General features: G+C 39.5%; 1 protein-coding gene across 1 annotated transcript in view; it reads right to left on the minus strand.

The window, feature by feature from the left end:
* Positions 1-25,515, minus strand: part of otog (otogelin) — a 64,211-nt gene that overhangs the window by 13,431 nt on the left and 25,265 nt on the right. Inside the window, 21 exon segments of the mRNA XM_085178651.1 lie at positions 317-505; positions 712-850; positions 1,075-1,295; positions 1,491-1,677; positions 1,764-1,853; positions 1,944-2,095; positions 2,284-2,461; positions 3,371-6,078; positions 6,729-6,808; positions 8,174-8,291; positions 9,528-9,806; positions 12,812-12,982; positions 13,315-13,341; positions 13,709-13,865; positions 14,012-14,128; positions 14,350-14,469; positions 14,949-15,095; positions 15,246-15,380; positions 15,618-15,756; positions 16,413-16,520; positions 24,680-24,845. Of these exon segments, the coding sequence (XP_085034777.1) occupies positions 317-505; positions 712-850; positions 1,075-1,295; positions 1,491-1,677; positions 1,764-1,853; positions 1,944-2,095; positions 2,284-2,461; positions 3,371-6,078; positions 6,729-6,808; positions 8,174-8,291; positions 9,528-9,806; positions 12,812-12,982; positions 13,315-13,341; positions 13,709-13,865; positions 14,012-14,128; positions 14,350-14,469; positions 14,949-15,095; positions 15,246-15,380; positions 15,618-15,756; positions 16,413-16,520; positions 24,680-24,845 (5,628 nt within the window).

Here is a 25,515-nt window from a genome sequence, read left to right on the forward strand (position 1 = left end):
AAACTTTCAGAACAATGGCATTTTATTCATGTTTACTATACATTGGTAGCTCACTGTGGAATCTGCTACCAGGTAAAAAGGTAATGATGCTATTCACACACTCGATTAGCAGAGCTAACCCACAATTTCAGCTTACTAACTCAAAATTTTGAGAAAATAACTTGAAATCTTTTCTCCTTTTTCATAGGCAAAAACAAGTTTCCTTGGACTAAACAGTTGCATAGTTCTCAGCATTTTCTTCTGGTCCCATCACAATAATCCAATGCACAGACCTTCCCTTCTTGCTTTGTGCTCTGTTGGTAAACTGGGCTCTTACCGCATTTGTCAGGTGGGATGCAGAGTGCAGAGTATGGCCGGTGAAGGAGCGTTCCCTCAGGGCACACGCAGCCCTCAGTCAGGCCAGAACACTGATCTGGATCAGAATCAAAGTCGTGGTTGGGGCAGGACTGAGACGTGCAGGCTGGTAGACAGGCCTGATACCTCAGAGTATTGGGACACACAAAGGCTGCAGGAGGAGACGCAGACATGTCAGTGCCATCAATGCATTATTTAGCACTTTCTCTAAAAACAGATCAATGGGATTAACTGGAGACCAAACTCAAAGCAGAGTTGCTAAGATGGAAGCGAATATAACAGAAGTTGTGACAGCTGGACATTAAACTAAAGTGTTTGCTTGCTACACAACAAGGTTTAATCTGACAACAATCTTACGGCAGTAATTTGGACTCCTCCACTCAATGCAGATATTGAATTTGTGACAGGAAGCCACATAAGCAGCCAGAGCCACACACTGGTTGTTCACATACTCCGAGTCTCGTACCCAAACCTCACAAAACGTGGTGGGTGGGACCTAAAAACAAAGAAAGAGCAATTACTTGAAACTAGTAATATTGTTACATAAGTATATTTGAATACCCCTATTTTGTAATTATATTTGCAACAATCTGCAGTCATTTAAAATGATCTTTTTGCTCTTTTGACATCTTCTACTCAGAAATAACAGAAAGCTGATCTAATTCAGATTCCCTGTAACTAAACACATCTGGAAATGAATGAATGTATGGATTTACATACAAAGGCATGGCAGGGGGTAAAGGCCTGGTTCTGCAGCATGAAGAAGCAGCTGGAGCAGTCACTGGTAGAGCAGTTGAGCTCACGCCGGCGGCTGTGGCTGATGTAACTTGTGGTATTAGGAACCTGCCAGCTGTCGATGAACACAGCTGGATCCTCACTTTCACCCACTGTGGTCCCATTTGCCAAAATCAGGTCGTTTGATGGGTCTCCATCACAGAAGCCTAAGACATGCATTTGCATCATGAACATCACCTCAGTCGTGACATATCATGACATTTGTGTCCACAAAAGTGAAATAATGTTTTGATGGTGTGCCGAGAAAAACAGGGTCACTATGCCACAGGTTTTAAACCTACCAGAATGATATCTTTACTGTGTAATGTTAAAAAGAAAGAAAAATGCACATGTTTTTTTACCACAGAGGCCCATGGTGGGCAGCTTGTTGCTGGAGCTGTCAGTGTCGATGACCATCATCCCTGTACTGTGGTACCACTGTAACTTAAGACCGGCCGGGCTGCGGATCAGGTACATGTTGCCTGTGTCGTAAATCTCAAAGCCGTACTTTTTGAATCGAGGTTTAGCATACCGTGAATTGACATACAGCTGAAAGAAAGCATCAAGAACTAAATGTCATCACGTAGATTTTTAATCAGTGTTTTAGCTTTAATCAGAAGCAGAGTATCTCCTACCCTCCTCTGCAGCCTGTTGATAATGATGTGGTTGGATTTATGGGTGATGTTGAGTGCCACCAGACACAAGTTGGTAAAATTCCAGAAGAGCTTTAAAAAGCAAAAGAAACTCAGATGACAGAACAGAAACTTTTGTCCAGATCACTGTCAGAGCAACTGGCATGTGTGACATTTACTCACTGGTGACTGTGAGTCAGCGGGACACTCCTGAACCAGAACACTGACAGTTTCATTGGGCAGCTGGGTCACTATAAAAGAGGCAGCCTTGTAGATGGCAACGCTGTTCCCATCAAATGTGATCACGTTCAGATCGGGGAACATTGTGCATCGACCTGGCACAGTAGGGATACCAAAGAGCACAGTTAAAGATAACAATCTGCCAAAGCCAGATATTTATGGGAGACATTTAAGGATTATCATCATTCAGTCAGAGCAAAATTTGTGGAGCAAGTGTGGAGCAGATTTTCTTGTAAAAAAAAAAAAAATTAATGTGTTTCCTTCATTTATGTGTTTTCCTCACATGGACAGTCCCACTTAGGGCAGCACTTGTCTCCATTTACGAGGATAGCAAAGCCAAGCAGGCCACAGTTTGGAGGGTCGGCAGTGTAAGGGCAGCTCTGGGATTTGTTGAACAGGACGAGCTGGTTGTTGACACAGATGTACTTGGTGCAATCATCAACAATCTCTGCATATGGAGGCTGGTGCAAAAAAACACAAAAAAACAAAAAAAACTAATAAAAATCAAAATGAAGGTTATTTGTTGTTTGTAATTAGGAAAGTAAAACCATATTTTTTGGCATTGCAGTAACCAGTGAGCAACACTCAAGATTCACGTTCTATTTTTTAAAAATATATTTAGTTGCAAGATCATAATTAGTAGATCATAATTGCATAACAGACCAGATCTAAGTGCACCTTAAATTTGGAATATTTAATCAGATATCTAAGCTTAATCTTTAGATGTGTTCTGTGTCTGAAATAAGCATGCTGTGCTAAACCAGGAAAAACACAAAAAAGGAACAATTCTACAGTCCTAGATATTCAGTCAGGACCACTAGTCAAAAAAGGCTGAAATTTCCCTCTGCAGGAAATATTATATATTATATTTATATAATATATAATATATTTACAAATATATTATAAATATATTATATTTGTCAGCTTTGCTTTGTCCTGGCAATTCCCTTCCACACAAAACCATGAAGTTCAGGAAAGAGAGTAGCAAAAAGAAATCCAGTGCAGAACAGAGAATACAAAAAATACAATTTAGACACTGCATAGAAAGAGAAGCAAGGATGAAGGTGGGTTGCAAAGTGGTTTGCAGATGTGCAGCAACTACAGGTGGGCAAAAGAAACTTAAAGCATGCCATCTGTGTAAAAGAAGAACACAGATGAGCATCTCAGTGCTATTAGAGATGCTAATAGCACTGAGATGCTCAGTGCTATTAGCATCTCTAATAGCACTGAGATGCTATTACATCTCAGTGATGTAATAGCATCTCACTGAGATCAGCTGATGTGCAATTACTGCCTGAGTTTGACTTTGTAGCCTGCCTGAAGTAATATAATAATAAATTGAAATGAAGCTGAATAATAAGTGAGCCCACCGTGCACATCCTTGTAGGTAATAAAGTCATAGATGTTGCTCCCTCTGTTGTGTGACTGGTTGTTTGCGCTGGTGTGTGAGGAGAAGCCAGCGCTGGAGATGTTGCTTCACTTGGACTCGTCCGATCAACTTTATCCAGCACAGTTGTTTGGACTTTAATGGCTGATGGACGGGAGGTTGTAGCAGATGTGGGAATACTGAGTTTTTGGGTGGAGCTCACCACATCAGGCACTGGTGTCACCGGTTGGGATGCAGATGGTGACACTTCAGTCTCTGTAGTTGTTGAAGTTTCCTCAGATGTGGTTGACTCTCTGTGGACTGAAGTTGGTATAGCTGTAGATGTTGTGAGTGTAGTTAAAGTAGGAAGAGGCAGTGGAGTAGTTATGGTGGTCAAGTGGGGTTCTGCTGTGGTTGTGTCAGGAGGTTTGGTTGTTTTTGCTGTGGTAACTGGCTCTGCTGATGTTGTGATGGTTGTAGTTGTCACTTCTGATGTGGTTGTTGTGTCAGAGCTTGGTGTGACAGTTGGTGGGCTGACAGTGGTTGATCTGGTGGTTACTGCTGCTGGCCTTGTTGCTACTGTTACCCTAGCGGTGAATGGCCTGATGGTTGCACGCTCAGTCGACGTGGTTCTGGGAGTAATTCTTGTTGTCACAGGAAGTCTGGGTGTTGTCCTGAGGGTGGTCGTCTGTGTGATAATGGTAGTTGTCAGAGCGGATATAACCCTTGAAGTGGACACCAGCCGGGTGGTGACTTTGTCCAGGATAGTTGTTGTCGTAGGAGGTGCTGTGGAAGTAGTAGTGCCAAGTGGTGATGAAGATGGATGGGATGTGGTTGCAGATGTTGTTGATACCTGGACTCTCCCTGTTAGTGGATGCATTGTCTCTGTAATCAGTTGAACAATGACAGGTCTTTGTGTTGTGGAAGCAACAGTAGGTGGTGCAGTTGCTGTGATAAGCTTTGTCTCAGGGGAAGAATGCATAGGCAGGGGTGTAGCTAGTTTTTTGGTTGTGGTGGCTATGAATTGTGCAGTTGATATTTCAGGAGGTGTCCTGGTTTGGGCAGTGGTAGGTATCGATGCTGATGTTGCAGATGTTACAGTTGGCTCAGTTGTTAGTGGAACGTGAGGAATTGTGGTAGTTGCAGTGGACGCGACCACATGGACAACAGTTTCAGATTTGACCTCTGGTGTCGTCTCCACTGTGGCTCTGTAGACTGGGGTGGGGGAGCTCTGCCAATGAGAGGGGCGCCAAGGTTCTGAAGTACTAATAGTAGTAGGTGGACTGGAGGAGCTATCAGTTATGGGGGATTTTGACACAGGAGTAGTTTCTATCAGGTTTGTCGTGATTATAGGAACTGTGGACACAGTGGATATTTTTGGTATTTCTGGAGGTCTTGAGGTTGCAGTGGCACTTGTGATGGTCGTTCTGTCTGTAACCGGGACAGCTGCAGACCAGGAAGTTTTCTCAGTATAGACTGTAGATTTGGACAAAGGAGCAGTTGTGGTTTCAGCCTGTGCTGTGCCAGATGCAGGGGAGTCTGTTATAGACACTTTCTTTGTGATTGTTCTCCAGTCTGTAGTAGCTGAGGTAGAGGGAGATGGTACGTGTGTGCTTGGTGCAAAATGAGTGAGGGTTGTTGTCGTTAATTTGGGAGCCGTTGTTGTGGGCGTTGTCAGGTCTGTAGAGGTGGTGTGCAACATCCTCTCTGTGGTTACAGATGGTGTTATGATGTGTGGTGTTGTTCTAGTAGTAGTAAAAGGCGCAGCTGGTGTGACTAATTCCGTCATCTTCGTTGAAATGATTTCTGGCAAAGCTGTAGTTACTGTTTCCACAGAAGGAGAAGCTGGAAGAGCTGCAGCTGTTGTGAAGGATGTGCTTGGTGAGCCAGATGTGATGGATGTTGTAATTGTAGTTCCTTCCACTGTTGAAGATTTTGTTCTGGTGTCAGTGTGTGCAGAGATAGTTGTACTGGGAGCTATAGTTTTTTCTGTAATTACAGAAGTTTCCGGGACCAGAGCAGGACTGGGGCTGGAAGCTGTGATGATCGGAGCGATCCCTGTGGAATGTGTTGTGGCCTCTGTGGTCTGCACAACTATAGGAGTGCTGCTTGTGGTTGTCCCCTCTAGAGAGGCTGTGGTCGGAGCTGCAGTGGTGGTTGCTGGCTCAGTAGTCACAGGAGTGATGGTGAATAGTGGCTGCAGGGAATCGGTGGACTTGGTGGTAGAAGTGAGCCAGAACAGGGGTGTCGTGGTGAAAGAGGTGCTACTTGTCCTAGAGGTGCTGGGACCAAAGGGACTGACAGCAGAGCTCAACGGTCCACTCATCCATTTTGTTGTACCCATAATAGTAGTGGGCGGAGCCACTGTCACTTTGACAGTTGACAATGGTTCCACCACCTCTGGTCTCACAGGAGTGGGCACTGCCGGAGGCATTGGGGGTTCTATTGTACTGGAAGGTTCAGGACTTGCAGAAGGAGAGATAATGGCAGGTGGTGTTTCTGAGGAGCTGGTGTGCAGACTCGCCTCTGGAACAGTGGAGGTGATTTTGGTTGTGGGAGCAGTGTGTGGACGAGCAGCAGAGGCAGCAGTAGTGGAGGTGGTGGTATTAAAGGTACTGGTGGAGGCAGTAGTACTTGCAGTGGTTGTAGAAGTGGCAGCTGGCTGTGCAGCAGACGGTGTAACGGGCTGCACAGCAACTGGAACCTTGATACCTGTTCAGCCAATAAAAGGTTTGTTAGAGAAATAACGAGCTCAGAAAAGAGATACAGGTCATTAAGTGGACTGAAACAGTGCAGATGAGTTTGTTCATACTTTTAGCGTTTTAGCACGGATATCAATGATTAGGTTAAATTTGAGACAACTGTAAATTCGTTTTCCTAAATGTGCAAAATTGTGCATCTTGGTGTATTACTAAAACCATAGCAATATTAACTATTAACTTGATTAACACAGAGAATTTAATAAGCTATATTACCTAACGCAAATATCAATGTAATTTGCATTTTTCATTTTTGTTATATTACTATATTATTGTGTTGATTTTACCTATAGCTTTTCTATAGGTTGCCTATTAAACAACACCTATTAACAAATTGCAGAAAAGTATATTAATTTTTATAATACAGACACTAAGGTAAGATTTAAAAATGACAGAACAAAATTTTATGACTAACAGTTGAAACTTTTCAATGACATCTGAACAATGTACATATATACCTTTAAAACCTGTTATTAGCTTTATTAGCAAAAATGATCAAGTATCAGTATCAGTGCTTACTAATATTTTAAAAAACTACCAACTAACTAGTATGTTTAGCCTTTATAAATACTGTTCATCATAAAGTGTTACACAGATACTCACAGTCTTCAATGTACACACACCGACGAGTGACCTCATCCAGGACCATGTGTGGGGGGCAGACAGGAAGGCAACCCTCCACTCTGAACAGAAAACAATTGACAGCTGAAACTACAAACTCTGCATCGGTACTCAGAGGCCAAAGCATTAAGAGCTGTTTACATGTTGTTTATAAAGGAGTGCGCAGAGACATACAAAATAAATAGAAGAAAAACTAATCAAGGATTTTATTTCTAAAAGAGCAACACTGTCATAATTCTTTTTTTAAACAATATCATGATCAGCATCAGGAAAGGCAGTGTGTATCTGGACGCTATAACTCACTGTATTTCAGCAACATGTCTGAAATAAACTTTAAAAAATACTTCAAAAAATGTTCATTAATATTTAAGATCATAAATTGTATGATGGAGCAATAATCCCACGTTTCTCTCAAGTATAGTAATGATGGATAGCTCCCATAAGGGTTTTTTTGTTGTTGTTGTTGTTGTTGTTGTTGTCGTCATTACAAGATCTTTTATTGTGATTATAAGATCCCAGTTTCATAATTATGTGATTCCCCCCAAGTTCTCATTAAGTCTGAATTGAAAACTGAAATTTGTAAAGTTTCTGTCAGTTCAAACATCAGCTCAGCATTTTCACTAAACATGTTACCAGTAGTCAGGTTGATTAATGTCATACTAGAGTAAAAATAGGATGGCAGTCTGGAAAATGCAATTACAAGTAGTTGTGGCGACCAAGCGTTCACCCAGTGGTTGACTGTGCAACTCTCTGGCCAACCATTTTTGGTTGGAAAGAGATTACACAGAAGAAACTGCACAGTTAACCCAGAGAAAGACAAGCTGCATCGAAACAAGTGAGGCCCAACTCAGACTGACTGCAGTCACTTCTGGATGGGTTGGAGAAAGTTTGCAGGTAAACAAATAGATTGCCATTACACTGCAATCAATCTGAATCAGTCTCCACTGATGAGCACAACTCGTTTCCAGTGTGTCTCTTTGCAGTAGGGAACTTGATTCAATTGGTAGCCAACTGATTGTCCTCTTGTTATATTCCTAAGTAAAAGCAAGGATCCCAAGCGCCTATGTCATTTTGAGGTTAAATTGCTGTGCTGCAGGAACTACATTACCATTCGTGAAAGTGTTTTTGGATTTCTGTTTCAAATCTATGAGATTTGGTTGGGCTCTGAATGAAAATAGATTTGCAATTTTTGCAAATTTATCACAGCTAATCAGCATATTATCACAAACAGATTGATCTCATTTAATCACAAACTGATACTAGAATGATTCTATCTTATTGCTGATTTGATGCAGCAGAGTCACTTTGTGGATGCACATGCTTGAAGACCTGGTCCCAGTCTTTGAAGTCTTTAATGTCTGCGTAGAACTGACTGTTCAAGCTGATAATTCTGGCTGTAATGTTCAGAGTAAAGGGGAAGATCTTACTGTGGGATGGTGATGCAGGCTTCAGCGAACGGGTCGCTGCATGTCTTGAAACAGGGGCTGACGCAGGCGTCGTACCTCCACTGACAGCGAGGAGCTGGTGGGGCGTCTGGGTTTGGGCCTGATCAAAAATACACAATACTTATTAAATGCTTAGTAAGCTTAGGAAGCATTATGGTAATATGTGATAGTTTAATCACCCCTAAAGTTACATGTACAGCATGTTTCTGTATATTAAACATCACATTTTTTATCTGGACTGACTAGAAAAAGATCAACACCATTAGCATGTCTATATCTGGACTGGCATTTACTGCCATCAGCAAATGTTGCTGCTATATTTTTAGCATCAGTTATTAGCCTCACTGCCCTGTGAACAGAAAATATGAGCAGAGGAGCCAGTAGTCTTGACCCCTGGTACCACAGAGAAGCAATAACGACCAGCTGAATCCTTGCAGATACCTGAGTCAAAAATATAAAGCAGTAAATTAACCCAAGGTCCCTAAGGTAAACATCTAAATAAACAGGATGTTGATATAGAAGCAAACTGAACTGAGCAAAGAAAACAAGAGCAGATGTAAGATGTAAAAGTGAGGTCAGAGGTCAAATGTCGCATGATATTTGAATGCAAACTATAATGTGATATTTAGAATCCTTACATAACAGTATCATTTCCTAAATGTTGCAAATACAAACCATGTAGAAGAAGAGCAACGTGAACAATCATTCTTTATATGCCAATGTGTTTTCAATACAAATAATGGCAGTAAGAAACATTATGAAACAAGACAAAATAAACAAAATAGCTCTATATAGCATCATTATTATTTTGACCTTCAGATCAATCTGTTAACCTTGAAAGAAAGGCAGAGGTAAGATTCCTAATTCCTAATTCTTAATTTATAATGCTTTTTGTCAATTGTCAACAAATAAAACATGAAGTCGACCTTGAAGACCTTCGTGGTTGTAAGGCAAATTTGAATGGATTATTAACACGACTCCCTCTACACTCCTACAAAGATTTACCAGAATTCATTAAAAACTTTTTGAGCTTTCGTGTTAACAGACAGAAAGAATACCACGCTTGCAAACGCTGCCAAAACAGTCGAGGTAACTGACATCTCTACTGTGATTTAACTCTAGAACATGCTGGAAGTCTGTTTATATGCAAGTCATGGTTCAAGTCTTTCACGTCAAAAAAGTTAGGTTAGAAAAAGTTGTGCTTATGAGGTCTTAAGCAGCCAGTTTCAAGTTCCAGCCCTGTCATCATGACCGCATTAATTTTTTTGTTATGATCATAAATAAAAAAAATCAGCAACACTGATGATTACTGAGTGTTATGTGATGTGCTGCTGACCTGACAGTTTGAACAGCGTGGCCTTGCGGAAGCTGTCCAAGTGTCTATATTTGATTAGGTAGAGGCGAGGTACAGCAGCATATAAGAAGAAGCCGGGTTTTGCATGGGACTCGAGTGAGTCATAGCCTGGGATCCAGGTGTTCCTGCGGAGGATGAAGGTGGCTCTTTCCCAGAATGCCTCACTCTCCTGCCACTTGGCCAACATCAACTGGCCATTGGGGCTTGCAGACAGGAAGTAGTTTGGCCTGTCAGCTGCCTCAAAGGAAACTCGTGATGTGTCTGAGTAAAAAAAGAAAGAAAAGAATTCATAAGTATAAAGAAAAGCTCGCAAAGCAGAAGAGCTACTGTGATTATGTTTTTTAAAAGACAAATAAGACAAGTTGCTTGAATTTACCAGTTCTACTTATGCACAGTCATACTCTGGTGTTAAAAAAATCTGAATAAGTTGGGGTGGCGTATTCTTTAAAAAAACTGAAGAATTAATTAAAGTGTTTGAGGCTTAAAACGGATTCCAGGTGAAAAGTGAAACAAGGTACATCAGTGTGACGAAGCAGAAAGGCCGAAGCAGAAATGTGAGCATTGATATTGTCATGTTTTTGAGTGGCAGGTTATTTCAAGTGTAACATTTCTATCAGCTCAGCAAATATCAGCAAACACAAAAAATGGCTGCTAGCTAAAAGTATTGTATTTCTGATAAGAAACGCAGAACTGGACAGGAAGAATGGCTTTTTTTTAAAAAATCAGATATTGGACCTGTATATGATATGAAGGTGTGTTTTTTCATACTGGGAAACATCTTGCCAAACAATAGTACACTAACTTTGTGGTATTGAAAGGTTTCATGAAAGTACTCTATGCACTATGTTGGACTGGTGTACAGTAGCTGCGGTGTTCTCAGTCAGTGTTAGGTTAACATGGCAGCTGAACACAGCAAAGAAAACCTACTGGTACTCACAATAGAAATTATTTAGTGGTGCAGCTTTATATTCACTTTTTCACCCAAACTGAAGGGTGGCTGTAGCTTAGGTGGTAGATCTACTGGTCATCTACTGATCGGAAGGTTGGTGGTTCGATTCCTGGCTTCCCCTAGTCTGCATGCCAAATATCCTTGGGCAAGATACTAACCCCAAATTGCTCTCCGATGCATCCATCGGAGTATGAATGTGTGTGAATGTGAGTGTGAAGAAAGCACCTAGAGAAATGTGCTTGTGCGAATGGGTGTGAATGGGTGAATGCACAAGTTGTGTAAAGTGCTTTGAGTGCTCAGAAGAGTAGAAAAGCACTATATAAGAACCAGTCCATTTACCAAGGCCAAAATACAATAGAAGTTTTGAATCCATATTACATGTTCTTATGCTTATCACTTGATTACATTCCTTGGTCCTCTTTTCAAGTGTAAAATAATTTTTAAAGTTTATTAAGTGGGAGAAAATGCGTTTGTATATTGCTTGAAAATAATCCAAAGTGCAGCAGTATCTCAGCTCACATGTGATAAAAAGTGAGACTAGCTTCGGAACAAGCTAGTGTCTTGGCTTGCTCACCAGCCTGCAGCTCAGGTTGCTATATTAGCATTTAGCAATCTGATCTCTGGGCCATGCTACCAATGTAAGTCAATGAGAGTCCATCTCCTCCATCAGTGTTTTCACTGGTTCCACTCAAATCATTCCAAACACTGCCAAACACAAAGGAAACAGTGGAAGATGAGAAAGCCAGCTAGCCTGTTTTCAGTCGCTGCAGAGAGAGATTCTTAGTGAAACTCTGATTTTCTCATTAATGTAAGGTGACAGGATGGAGAAAGATCATCCAGAAAATAAAATGTCAAACACATGTCTGCTGTGTAGGAATCGTGCTTTCATCAGGAAAAGAAGTTCAAGCTCAAACTTTATATTCAAACACTAGAAGGCACCACAAGGCAGTTTTTACAGCGCTAATAAGCTAACATTAATTATGACGTAAATACCAGCGGTCCCCAACCTTTTTTGCGCTATGGACCGGTTTATGTCCAACAATATTTTCATGGACCAGCCTTTAAGGGGTCACAGATACAACTAAATAAAACCAGTACCGGTCCAAAAAAAAAAAAAGATTTATTCATAACACACATGAAAAGGCCCAGGGAAACAGAGTTAACAATAAAAACGATAAAAAAAAATAATGATAAAAACCAATAAAAAGCCCTGGAAACCATAAATTTCACACCCGAGCCTCAACTCTCGGGTGCCGGTACCAAACAACTAACGGTCCGTGGCCTGTGGGGACCACTGCTCTAAACAAACTTTAAACAGCTGCTCTCAGTCCAGTGGAGTTTTTTAACACTTTGGTTTTTGGAACTTTGATGTTCACTGTTATTAATAATAAATTTAAAAGGTGTGAGGCAGATAGCATCTGCTCAGCAATGGCCAACCAAACAATGAGTGCAATAGCAACAGCAAGCAACAGCTAAAAGAAGAGAAAACATTGGGTTAACAATTATTTGCTAAAACTTTACAATATCGCTGCTGTATTTTCAGCTTGATTGCTAAGCTTTGTGTTTTGGAATAGATAGCTGAATACATACATAGAGTCTACCACACTTACAGAATAGATATTAAAGTTTGCATTCTTACGTCTTTTTCCTTCTTGTTGTTTTTTTTTCTTCCAAGAAAAAAGAAACTCCTTGTCCAGTCACCAGAAGGTAAAGAGTCAGAGTTGAGAAACCAGACATTACAGATTCGGCCAAAGAAACTAATTTTTTTTTAGCTGTGAATTTAACATCAGAGCTCCCCTGTTTAAACAGCTTCCTACTGGCTTTCAACCAGCATACCTGCGTCTCTTTCATTCAGGAGCCTGCTGTATTCTGCTGACAGAAAAATATACCACTGTGGTATCTACACAACGATCAAACTTTCCCAAACCCACTACAGAAGATCTCTTTCATGCACTGATACCACCAAACCCTACACTAGTAAAGCAGACACAGACTGTTTTCTACATTGAAAAGAAACGAGTGTAAAATAAAACTATAAAGCCTCTGAACTAACCAGTTTCCCACACTCACTAAATATAAAAACACAAGAAACTTCCTTCCTCTTGGAAGTCATAATTATTGTCAACAGTTGTAATTAAAATGCTGACATCATCATTTGAAATAGAAGAAAAAAAATTCTACACAAGATGTGGTTTGTGTTCTTCTTTTAAGAAATCAACTAAATCAGTTTTTTGAGCAGTTATTATTTTGCCTGCAATGAAATGAATCTCTCTCTGTATACAAAGTAAACCTTTTCATTTTAAACAAATTCATTCACCGTGTGGTCGCGCTCTGCTGAGGCCAGGTGTCATCATGAACAGCGAGATGATGTCAGGGGTGTCGCTGATGTTGCCATGCTGCAGGAACACAAAGCCGCTGGATTTGCTGGCTGCCAACAGTGTCGTCCGATCCCTGAAGGTAAAGAGCCTGAAGGGACCTTTACCCAGAACTGCAGACAGGCATCCACACTTTATTGTAGGATTTTACCTCTTTGAACTCATAATTCCTCCAACAGCCTAAAAACTGCTGTTCTATCACTGCATAATACTTGACTGTGAGTGGTCATTTCATTAAAGATAATCAATGTTGCATTGCATATTATTGCATTATAATAATACATTTATACTTCTTTGTATAAAGTGCAGGGCATATCATTTATATATAGAAATCTCTCTCTCTCTCTCTCTCTCTATACACACACACACACACACACATATATATATATGTGTGTGTGTGTGCGTGTGTGCGTGCGTGCGTGCGCGTGTGGAGAAATTGTTATACCTTTGTTGTAGAATTCACAATCGTACGCTGCAAGGAAACAAAGAGACTCTTATTAATAACAGGATGAGTACTACTACTATCAATAATGATATAAATACTATGAAATTAATACTGAAAGGTACTTTATAAGCACGAAAAGTAGATATTAATTTTTATTAGAGCCTAACCAGTATAGGATTTTAAGATCAATATCAATATATGGTCATTTAAAATGCCCCACAACATAGTTTAAACTTGCATCAAGTTCTTCCCTTTTATAGTTTCCATCTTGACATTTACATGACAATGTCTCCATTAAAATGTTCAAAAAGGAATGCTTTAACAAAGAAAATCTGCAAATGTTAGCAAGAAACACTAGATGGGAATTTTACTCCCTGTGGTCTGACTGACTCACGGCATAGAGAAGGAGAACGCCAGTCCACAGGTACACCCTGGTGGCAGCAACGCTGGGCGTACGCTGCCACACTGGTGCAGAAACACTCGCAGTCGCCTCCTCGGCTGCAAGCACATGTGTCTGCTAGACAGTTCATGTAAAACCAGGTGACATCCACCTAAGGGCAAATATAAGAAATATTATTTTTACAAATTTATTACAAATAGATTAATTAATAGCAAGTAGAATTTTACCCCTTATTTAAAAAATAAAAAGTCTGTAGTACTTGTAAAAAGCCCAGGGCAGAGACGTTTTGTTACTCACCACTGGGTGGCAGGCTTGGAAGATCTCACTGAGCAGAACAGCACATTGTCGTTTTGCAAAAGGTTCTCTGAGTGGACTGAGAGTGCAGGGATGTCTGATATCTGGACTGTTTACACACTAAAGACGCACACATACACAGGGAGATAAAAAGAAACATTTATGTCAAATGAGAAAGATCAATTTCACTATAAATGAATCACTATTTCAGTTTTCAAATAAACTGAAGTTGTGATGAATGGGCTTGCAAGTTATTGTCCAAGTGAAATGATAATATCGCAGTTAATCGCCTTCATTAGATCATCAGAGCATGATGAACATACAGGTGATGTTTTGCTCACCTCTGTTGCAGTCCAGCTGTTTCCAAACTCCTGTGGTGTTGGGGAGTCGATGTTGTCAGGCGTTCGCATCTCATTCACTGTCTTCAAGTCAAAGTTCCCACACAGTCCGCTCAGCTTCCCCTGAACACATCACATCGCCTCTTTTTAGCCTGTTAGCTCATATGTTGTTAATACCATCATGATATTACATTTTACTTTATATGATAGCCTCTTAAAATTTGTGACTGACAGTAACACAGAACTGCCTGTCTGATGCTGCTCTGAGAGTGGTGTGTTCAACAGTCCGAATGAAAAAAAATCTGTTGTTCTTCAGTGCTTCTGAGATGATTTGCTGTATGTTCCTTTGTGAAAGGAAAGGACGTGCCACGATTCATAGCAACATACCGTCCGACCTTTCACAAAAATAATCAGCTAAACTACAAGTGATTCCCATCATGGCTGCAGATAACTCAGAGGTGACTCAGCTCAATTAGGAACCAGAAATCCTAAAATATCAAACTGGTATAACATCAGTTTATTAGGTATCATTTGTGGAGTCACCTTATATTGAAGATCAGCTGAAGATCTGCAAAAAACAAAACACTGAACCAGCATCTTACCTGCCAGCGAGGTCCAACCTGGACATGCACTGTAGTCTTTCGGTCCCAGAGGACTGTGACGTCTTCCTCTGAGAAATGAATCACTGTGAAGTACCCAGCTGGCCAGATGAACATCATCTGCTTCCTGTCAATCACACTGGATGGATTCTGCATAAACGAGTGACTGTAGTTAGATGGCAGCTATCCACTGAAAAATCCTTAAATCTTATTCAGAAGAAACAAAGATGACACACAAAGACACTGTGCAGCACATCACTCTGCGCTAGCAGTAGAAATTGCTTTAAAAGTGACTCTTACTGGCTTCCCAGTGTCATCATCAAAAGCAACAAAGGATCTTCCAACATTGATCAGCAGGGACTTCCTGCAGATGATTCCACTGTCAAAACAGTCGATGTTCTCAGCTGTGACACTGAGCATTATATCAGCACTGCTCTGTGGAGGTGAGAAAACACAGCTGCTGTAACAGTAAATGTCTTTATAGCTTAGAAATCTCAGTGTAACAATAGGCTTAGTGTTTATTATTACAGAGTAAAGCAGGTTTGTGTGTGTGTGCATGTGTGTGTGTGTGTGTGTGTGTGTGTAAGGGGGGGTTCACTGTTATGGACCAAAAAATATATCACATGCTCATGCTAGGACTATAGTGGCCATAATAATCTTTTTGTCACATACCTTTACAAGATAAACTTTACATGCTCCAACGTAGTCGAATAACAGCCCATCAAACGTCCTGTAGTGGCGATCACCGTAAGCCGTGCACAACGATGGACACGGCTGAAATACACACTGGAACGTCCCATGCTGGCAAACACTACAAAGACAGCAATGCCTCAGTGATTCGGCATCAACTTGTTCCCACTTAGTTAGAGGACATTTTTTTCACATCTAATGGCCTCCTTTTGTTGAGAGCCTCAGGTTTACAGAAGGCAGAAAAGTGACCGGTGAATTGTCAAAGGCTGAACTGCAGCTCATTGCACTATTAGGCTGTCATCTACATCTTCTTCCCTGGCTGAGGCTTGAAGAAGAAATGGAAGGATGGGAGAATGACTGAGATCACTGGGAGAGTGTTTCCTTTCACTAGCGATGAACAGTCTGAAGCAGAGAATCAAAGAGTCATACAAGGGCCCGCTCTGTTTTCAAGGCCTTTTTCTGTGCTGTGATAGCAGAGAATTATAGATATCAGGTGGCCACTTTCGATGCTCTGACAACCTCGGGATTCTGAGCTTTCAGGCTAAATCTGACTTTGAAAAATTGTCGATGGTACTAGAAATTGTTTGCTTGATGATCATATTAATTTTGACAGCTATTGTTGGCGAGGCCAAGACCAAATTTGTAAAGCGTGACGAAATGAATGATTGCCTAAAGAGAGAAGGGAAATATGATATGTGAAGATATGTAACATGAAAGGAAGATTTTCAATTTTAAAGAACAAAATTTTCTATAAACACTGAATCTGTGGAAACATACCACTGGTAGCAGGGCGAAGAGACTCTGTCGCCAGGGTAATATTCTTTTCCTTTCCACAGACAGGGGCATGCAGCGGGCTCAAAGCACTCATCTCCATGTTTCAGCAGCCTGTGGGAAACACCCAACTGTTAAAGGAAAAACACTTTTAAAGCACTGAGTTTAGGTAGAATTGAGACCAATGAATTCTGTATGCTGGGGCTGAAAAGTAAAGCCGGTGTTAAAGTGCCTTAAATCAGCATGTTTTTTTCTACTAGCCAGCAGGGATCAAAAGCACTTGGTTGTCAAGCACTCTACTCATCTCTCTGCACACATATCTTTATGTTATAAACATATTCATTAGAGTCAACAAGGAGACTAAATGTGGGTATGCTTCATTGTGTGATTAACAAGTCATTCTTAGTCGCACCTGCCCCTTGCTAAGCTTATTCTTATTCAAAACACCAAGACAGAGTATAAAGATGTTAAGATTTTACAACAAGACTAGTGTGAATCTATATCCTTTTTAATACAAAGTCTCCATAAAAACAGTAGCACATGACATCTTGAAAGCATCTTGAATTACTGTGGTGCAGTGCTTTGGCCTTCATCACCACTGCCATTGAAAATGTATCTGACATGTTTAAATGTGAAGCAGTTTATTTAAATATGAAACCATCTTTCCAACAGCTTAAAATTTGCTAAAACTGAGTCATAACACAGGATAATGATCACAAACACAGCATCAAAAAGTATGTATACTTTTGACCCTGTGTGGATTAGAGAAATTTCCAAAGTAAATTCAAACTTCTGTACCCAGGTCTTGTTTTTTAAAGATGTATGCTGTGATATATTGTGCCATGATCATCAAACAGATAATCATTAGAAGTCTAAAATTACCATGATATTTACGGATAGGATAAGAATTTAAACAACAGCGCAATAGCTTGACTGCAGTCTGCCTTGCATTGAGTGTACTCCCAAGTGTTGCACACCAAGTAGAATTTATTCTTATTGCACAAAATGATGAGATAAATGGTAATGTGGAAAACTGCATCCAAGACAGAAACAACCGCATTGTGCTGCGAACACAACTTTGGTTCTTTGCAAGCACCTGCCAAGACTAGCTTAGTCTTGGCAGCCTCCCTTTCTACCTGTTCATCTTTCTAAAGTAGAGTCATTGTGGAGATCGCTCACTTGTGCTGTTTTTTGTTTTTTTTTGCTTTGTGCGGTCAGCGTTGTATTCTACTATGAGAAAGATTTTAGAGATGTGTGTCCTCATTAAGGATTTGTGTTGGTGTGTGGGGTTGTAGCCTCAGGTTATGTTGCTAAATGGTGATTATGAGACAGTTTCTGTCAGCTATTTACAGAGTAACATGAAAGTACAAACCAACAATCACCACTTGAGGAACCTAACCGATGTAAGACTATGCATTTTTAAATCCCATAAACATGATTTTATGTTCATCTTAAGTTGACGGACAAATAATTGTCCAATAATTACACCAAATACAGTATCTATAACAGCCAACACATATCCGTTTACTTACTAACGTTCCCTGACCCTAACCAAACACCCACTGCCAGCCAGTTAATTAAAAATCAAAGACCGTTTACCATTTACTACCAAATGAACATGATGCACAAGCAGCTCTGCCCCTACCAGAGAGTATGATTTAATTTGTAAAACACTCATTGAGGAGGGTTATCACTCCTGAAATCTAAATAGGCAAATCATTTCCAAATGATCATGTTAAATTTAGTTTAAAACATCCCTGTATCTGTACAAAATTAACAAGTTTTTACACCTCTATGTGTGGAGTGAAGCTGTGGAATAGACTAAGTGAAGAACTGAAACAATCAGCATGACTCAGTTCAAAAATATGTTTTTTGCAAAGTACAGGGAGGAGGTAGGGTTTTGATCGGGTGTCTCACCCACTATTTTCACACTAGGGATGTATATATGTGTGTGTGGGTGCAACTTATATTTATATTTAAGTTATTTATAATTATTATTGCTTTGTTTTCCTTTGTTTTGTTTGCTTGTCTCTTTTCTCTGTTGTTGTTGTTGTTATACTATTTAAACATGTTCAAAATAAAGATTCAATTCAATTCAAAATTCTGCATCTAACTAATCCAATCTCTCTGAAAGCAGTGTTTTTTAACTATTGAAGAACAGTGACCTAAAAGCATGCTATCAAGTTATAGCGTTGTCATTTTGCCAAGAGAATAACAGAGGTAGAGCCAAAGCAGGTCTGCTTCCAGAGCAGAGAGATGCCAGGAACCCAGAACAAATTTCAGGGGTGGGCGACTGTGGACTGTAACACTCATGTTAGCTACATGAGAAAACCAGACAATTAGGATTCTCAGAGATAGAGAAAGAAACAGTCTTTGTCTGCAACCATCCATTTGCTTTCGTCTCTGCAAGACGAAGCTGATAAGTATCTTGTAATATCCATGGTTGAGCTATATCCACTCGCGAGGCTGCCGTGACATACTGAATGGTCTCGCCACAAACCTCAGGTTCATCTGAGTAGAGTTACACCACAGATAAAACGGTGCTAACAGCTTCCTTTATCTGGCAGCCAAACTGCTGTATCAATTTCTCTGATCAAAGATATGAAAATCATTTATTGTTCTGACCTATGAGCACATTATGAATAAATTCTCATAAACACAGTCCTCATTTTGAATTTCATTCTTTCGCATGATGTAAAATGGACTGAGGAATAAGTAGTTGAAAAACATGATGACAGATGAGTCAAACAGCGCAATGGCTCGACTGCAGTCTGCCTTGCAGTCTCCCAAGTGTTGCACACCAAGTAGAGACAACAGGCTGAAAATTATCCCTGACGGTATGCAGCCTTTGGCCTAGATTATTAATGACGTTTGCAATCATAAATTACATTCACAAGATTAGCAGGGGAATTGATCCGTTTATTTGGGGCAGAAAATAATTTAAGGAAAGATTGATGTTTTTCTTTTCTTCCGGAGTACTCAAAACGCTGTATACAACATGCCTCATTCACCCAAGCACTTCTAAACACAAGTGCATTCACACACAGTCATACTCCGATGAACGCATCGGAGGGCAACTTGGGGTTAGTATCTTGCCCAAGGATATTTGGCATGCAGACTGGAGAAGCCAAGGATCGAACCACCAACCTTCCAACTAGTAGCTGATTTGCTCTACCACCTGAGCCACAGCCACCCTGTGTGTGTGATCTATCACACACAGATCACAACATGCTGACATGATGACCATTTCACAGTTAATAAAATGCATAAAATAATTTCTGCTACAAATTGCTTCATTTTTTCAGTACTGGGGCGCCTTAGTGCAAAGTCTGGGATGAGGAGGATATACTTAATGACGATTATGTATATGACTACATTTTTACATTTTGCAAGTAAATAATAATATTTTTTTAACCAGATGTTCCCCACTTATCCTAGTCACTAGCTCTTTCAAAAGGCAGCAGACCTGACAAGGTATATCATCTTTATCACCTAAACTTGTTTTTGCTTACAACACACTGAATCATCTCATGAGTCTAAACTAAAACAAAACCTGTAACCAAAACCAAATTCCAGCAGGCTGCATGTTTCTGTTTTGCACCTGAAAGTCCAGGTTCATATGAGTTCAGCTGGACTAATTGACACAGAAGGAATGAATGGTCTACATTTTGATCATAAACAAAGTGTGCCATTGTGAATGCAGACACAATGGATTCATCTGTCTGCACCTCAGCTAATCATTTCCCATTAGAGGTTTTAAAGTCCCACTTCAGATGAATACCTTGCAGTTGACTCTGAGTTTAGAAAGGGTTTTTGTATTTTTGATAGTCATTTAAGTGTAGAGTTAATATAAGAAGAAGAAGAAGCTGCTTATCATTTGTTGACTGCTTTAGTAAACACAACTAAAGCTGTGGAGATATAGTTAATATCATTGAAATCATAAATCTTATAAAGGTTATTATTTCAATGTCCAAGATGTAAATATGACACTAGGGTTTGAAGAATTAATTAAAAGTAAAAGCTATATCTCAGGTCTGGGGGTTAGGGTTAGGGAAGATGTGTTTTTTATTTGTCCTCAAATTCATCATTTATATAGAAAATAAGCTGCAATAAATTTGGTATGTACCAGTTTCAACTGTTTTATATTTTTAAATACTCTCTATATAAAGATTCCTGATTTTTTTTATTGCATGTGACATTTTTTTTTTTTAAGTATTTATACAAACCTCATCGTGCTGTAAGCTCAGACCGCTGTAAAAGCATAGTAAATACCAACGTCATCCTATAAAATACTCAAGAACTAAGTTGTTTGAAAACGGTGCAAAGAAATGCCAATGCATCTCAGCCCTTTCAGGTCAGAGACAAGAGAATCTGAGAAGGTAGATAAACTAACGGCTGAGAAATGCTAACAAAGATTAGTCAATAAACAGACAGGTTTGGAACTGAATCCTGATGTTTTCCTCAAAACAGCTCCTGTTTTGATGCTTTCACTGGGGAAAAAAAGATTCATCAGATTCATCCTTTACACTATTGGTATTAGTATTGCTGTCCAAATGCATAGTGAATTTGAATATTTACATAATATACAGTGTATTCACTGAATCCCACAGTGTCTCATAAAAAGGTTGTGCACAAAAATTCCCAAATGCTCAATGTTCACAATTGAAAAAAAGCTATTACTATTACTCATCCTATTAATTCTATTCTACCAAAGATGGCTTAATTTCACCAGAGAACTTAGCCTTGAGATATTGTTCAATTAACAGAAATAAACAGGTCCGGAAACAAAGCCCACATTATGCTTGTGTCTGCTAGCAGTCTGCTAATAGCTAATAGCAGACAGGTCGATTAAGTATTGCTGACAAGCCACATTTCTTGATTGCATCTGTAACGAAGCTGCTAATAAGCTGCTATCATTCATTCTGGTGATGAAATGTGAAAGACTAGAAAGACAACCCCCAGTACTGTAGACCATCATGCATTGCCCTGAAAGAAAAATTACAGGTGGACGAAAGGCATGAAAGCAGCACTTTTCAAAGTGAACAGCCACAAAGTATGTTGTAAATGTGAATTAGGAAATAAAATTGCATATTTTGTATTTATCACACAAATGTGATAGAGCAATGACATTGATATTAACAGTACGGAGAAACTCACCCTGTAGAATTTTGCCAGTTAGCTCGTAACCCTAACCCTCGACAACTTAAATATCAATACTGAATGAATTATTTTGAATACCTGCTAATGCAAACACAATGCTAGCTAGCTAAGACGAAATTTAATGTTTGCTAACATTAATGCTACCAAAATACAATATTAAGGTAGTTAAATTTTGCTTTTTAAACTTATTTAGAATTTTTGGGGGAGGGTGTGGTGAGTCATGTTAACATCACTGATTCGTGAACTCTATAAATCTTTAAAATAAGAATCATAATAAAGGTTTCTTCTGTAAAAACAACCCTTGATTAGCAGAAAAACAAACAGGCTTCTATGTAGCAGAATATGACTCCAGGCTGATCTCATACAGAGATCATACCCAGTGAACCTTAAAACTGTCTCACTATCACTACACTAATACATCTGTCATCAAGAAGCAGAAGGGCTGAATGAGATTTCTTTGTGCCATATTTTTTAACTCAGGTTTCAGTGACTTTTTAAACACCTGAGCTACAACTGGACGACAGATTTAGAGGTTATGATGTTATTGACACCCAAAAGGTCAGTTTGCTCCATGTAGTGAACAGGAACATCTGAATCACACCAGTGAGGTCAGCAATGGTGACTCAGGGTTCAGATGACCATTTTTGCCCCTCTCCGACCTTTTCACCGTATCACTATATTTCAGTAGGTTTGCTGAGATAGTGCTCTAGAGTAACAGGCAGAAAAACCCAGACTGGTGCTATTTATAGAACGGAGCTAAAGTAACCAAGGGGAGCTTCAAATGCAAGGCAAATTCCAGGAAGTCGGTTCAACAAACTCTGAGTCTAACCACAAACTCCGAGCTGATTTACTCTGAGATCAGCAACTCTCAGTTTCTTCTTTAAGAAAGTAGGATGATCAAAGTAAGTTCAATCAACTCTGAGTATGTTGACCCTGAATTGGATGTGTTTGTAGAGAAAGAAAGCAATCCTCAACAGAGCTTCAATACTAAGATTCACCATGGAAACGATTAACTAAAGAACAGATCCCCTTTTTATCCAGTGAACCAAGGCATATGCATTCAGGTCAAGTATAATGTCATAATTTTACATTTAAATTTTAAATCTAATCATCTAACCTGACAGGAACAAGGGTGGGTAGGCACTGAGGGTAAAAATTATGAAAAACAAATAAGACACAGAAACGATGGATATTAGTTAACTAGATAGCAATATATACTGTCTGGGATGGATCTGCCCTTTTATTGAATAAAAAATACGTTTGTGAGAACTTTTGATTGTTTCCTCTTTTTTAAATTAGTCTAATTGTTCAGTAAAACTTAAGACTTCTATTATTTGTGCCATTTATGCTTCAAAATGAGATTTACAGAAAGACTATGCTTTAATTTCACCAGTTTAACCACTAAGATTTAAGCTAATGGCAGTCTTCACTGACATACATTAGGGTTATTTTCTTGGAGAGACAGCAGATATGTTTTAATAATAATAATAATGGATTGCACTTATATAGCTCTTTTCAAATGTAGACTTTCATTGGTCAGATAGTTTTCCAAATCACCTTAAGCGATAGGTTTTATTTTTTCTCAAATTAAAGCTAGGGCCAAATTGTCAGAAAGCCTAACAAGGTCAGTTTTATTTGTTAATGGAAATCCTTCATAAATACATGATTTGAGGTTCACAGATAGGAATCTTTGATTGTAATCTATAAAAATATGTCATAAGATACGACATCCTTAAACTAACCCTTGCTGTGCGTATTGTAATCAGGATGACTCGTGGTTGATGTCACAGAATGAAACCACTTAACCCCCTTTCAGGCTGACAGCCAGAGAGGATTAAAGGGATCAGATGACTGTATTCTACCCATAATGTCTGTTCACCTCATCTGTTGGAATCACGTCCACTGTCTGCACAGAAAATCTGCACTTTCCTTATGTCACATCAACAGACACTTCCACAAGCTTATATCTTTAAATCTATAAATGTAAAAATTTTCTCAAAAAAACTTAATTGCAACTTATACACTTTACTGGTCTGACCAGTAGATAAAGCAAGGCAGTTTCTTCCCCCCCCCCCCCCCCCCCCCAAAAAAAAAAAGGAATTAAAAACCAGGAAATTCATGTATATTAGAAGCCAGCAGGGAATTAGCAAGTTCAACCAGAAGATGAGTCAGGTTAACAGAACAACTGGGGCTAGGTTTATCTCAAACTGTCCACACAAAATGAACAGCTACGTCTGCTTATTACTTTATGTTGGGAAACAAATGGTTACAATGAAGTGCTGACTACATGTATCGCACAAGCAGCATCACCAGGTATGGGAAGGAGGGGGCTGGAAGACTATTTCAGGCTTCTGTGACATTTTAAGAAAGTTTAATCAACTCTGTGACATCAGCTTCAGTCAGGTACACTAACAGCATAAGATTTCGTTAAGTGAAACACTCATTTCTTGACCTTTACTGCTCAAGAAAAACATCTTGTTCCTTTGCTCAGTCAACCTGATACCAAACAGTTAACTAGGATAACTACAGTCTGCTATGTGTGAACTTTTCAAGATTCTGTACCACTTAAGCAGGAGTTTGGAACCCTTTGTTTTACCTCATTTTTTTACCCTGATATGAAACAAAAATGTTAAATTGTTACATTCAGTCTCCATCTTTAGTCTGACCATACTTCCACTCTGCACTGTGACTAAAGACCAATGCGTGCACAAGAATCTCAGGGTTATTACGAGTGGAGAAGTGTGAATAATCAGTTTGATCTTTCTATTTTGAATTCTGTTATTTACTAGTTTGTTGCTACAGATCACACATCACAGAGAGTCAGCTGAATGAAAGCAAATAAATTTTTCCAGATACCTTTTCTATTTTTTATATTCAATTCTCTATTTTTCTCCTTTTCCCTTTTTAAATTTGGATTCCATAACAACGAGAGTAGCTTTTGTTTAAAATTGCAAAATGAAGAATTACAATCAAATTAAAAATAAAATGGATTTTAAAAAGTGCAGTACTGTCCAATCAGAAGGAGTTTTTTTACATTATAAAGCAGCCATTACCTTCTATGTATAACTATTCACCAATGGACAGTAATAACATTTGTACTAGCTGTCACTCACCCAGGCGGGCAGACACATCCAGCCAGACAGGGCTCGTGTGATGAGCAGGTGAGGTTGAGCAGGTAAGACTCACAGGTGCGCTCACAGGACACACCCCTTCCCGGCAGGAGGCCATCCTCCCCTTCTGAACAGTTCTGGTAGATCTGACCTTCTGGACACAATCTGTCTGTAAGTAAAAATGACATCACAGATTTTTTGTAGATTTTTGGTGTCAGTTTTAAACTGACAGTGAAGAAGAGTGAATAGGGAGTTTGTTAGGTATGAATGCTGAACAACATAAACACATCAATGTTTTAGCTCATGCGTTATTAATCTTCACTATCAAAAAAGGCACTTTTTCACATTTTCTTAGGACTGTAATTTCTCACAGTACTCAGAGTATGAAAGTTGATATGACACAAACATATATATCCACTGACTTTTTTTCTTTTGGCTACTTCCTTTAGGGGGTATCACAGTCAGTCACCTGCCTCCATCTCATTATATCCCTAGCATCCTCCTTTGTCACACCCACCCTCTGCATGTGCTCCTTCACTACATCTGTGAATCTTCTCTATAATTCATCTGCACATGTCCAAACCATCTCAGCCGTGCCCCTCTAACTTTGTCTCCAAACTGTTCAACCTTAGCTGTCCCTCTGATGTATTCATGACTAATCCTGTCCATCTTGGTCTCAAAAAACTCAACATCTTCAGCTCTGCTACATCCAGCTCAGCTTCCGATCTTTTTGTCAGTCCCACTATCTCCAAGCCGTACATTATAGCAGGTCTCACTACCATGTTGTAAACTTTCTCTTGTTGTAAACATATACCATGTTGTAAACTTTTACTCTAGCT

This window comes from Neolamprologus multifasciatus, chromosome 1 (assembly GCF_963576455.1).
Source record: "Neolamprologus multifasciatus chromosome 1, fNeoMul1.2, whole genome shotgun sequence".
Taxonomy (NCBI): Eukaryota; Metazoa; Chordata; class Actinopteri; order Cichliformes; family Cichlidae; genus Neolamprologus; species Neolamprologus multifasciatus.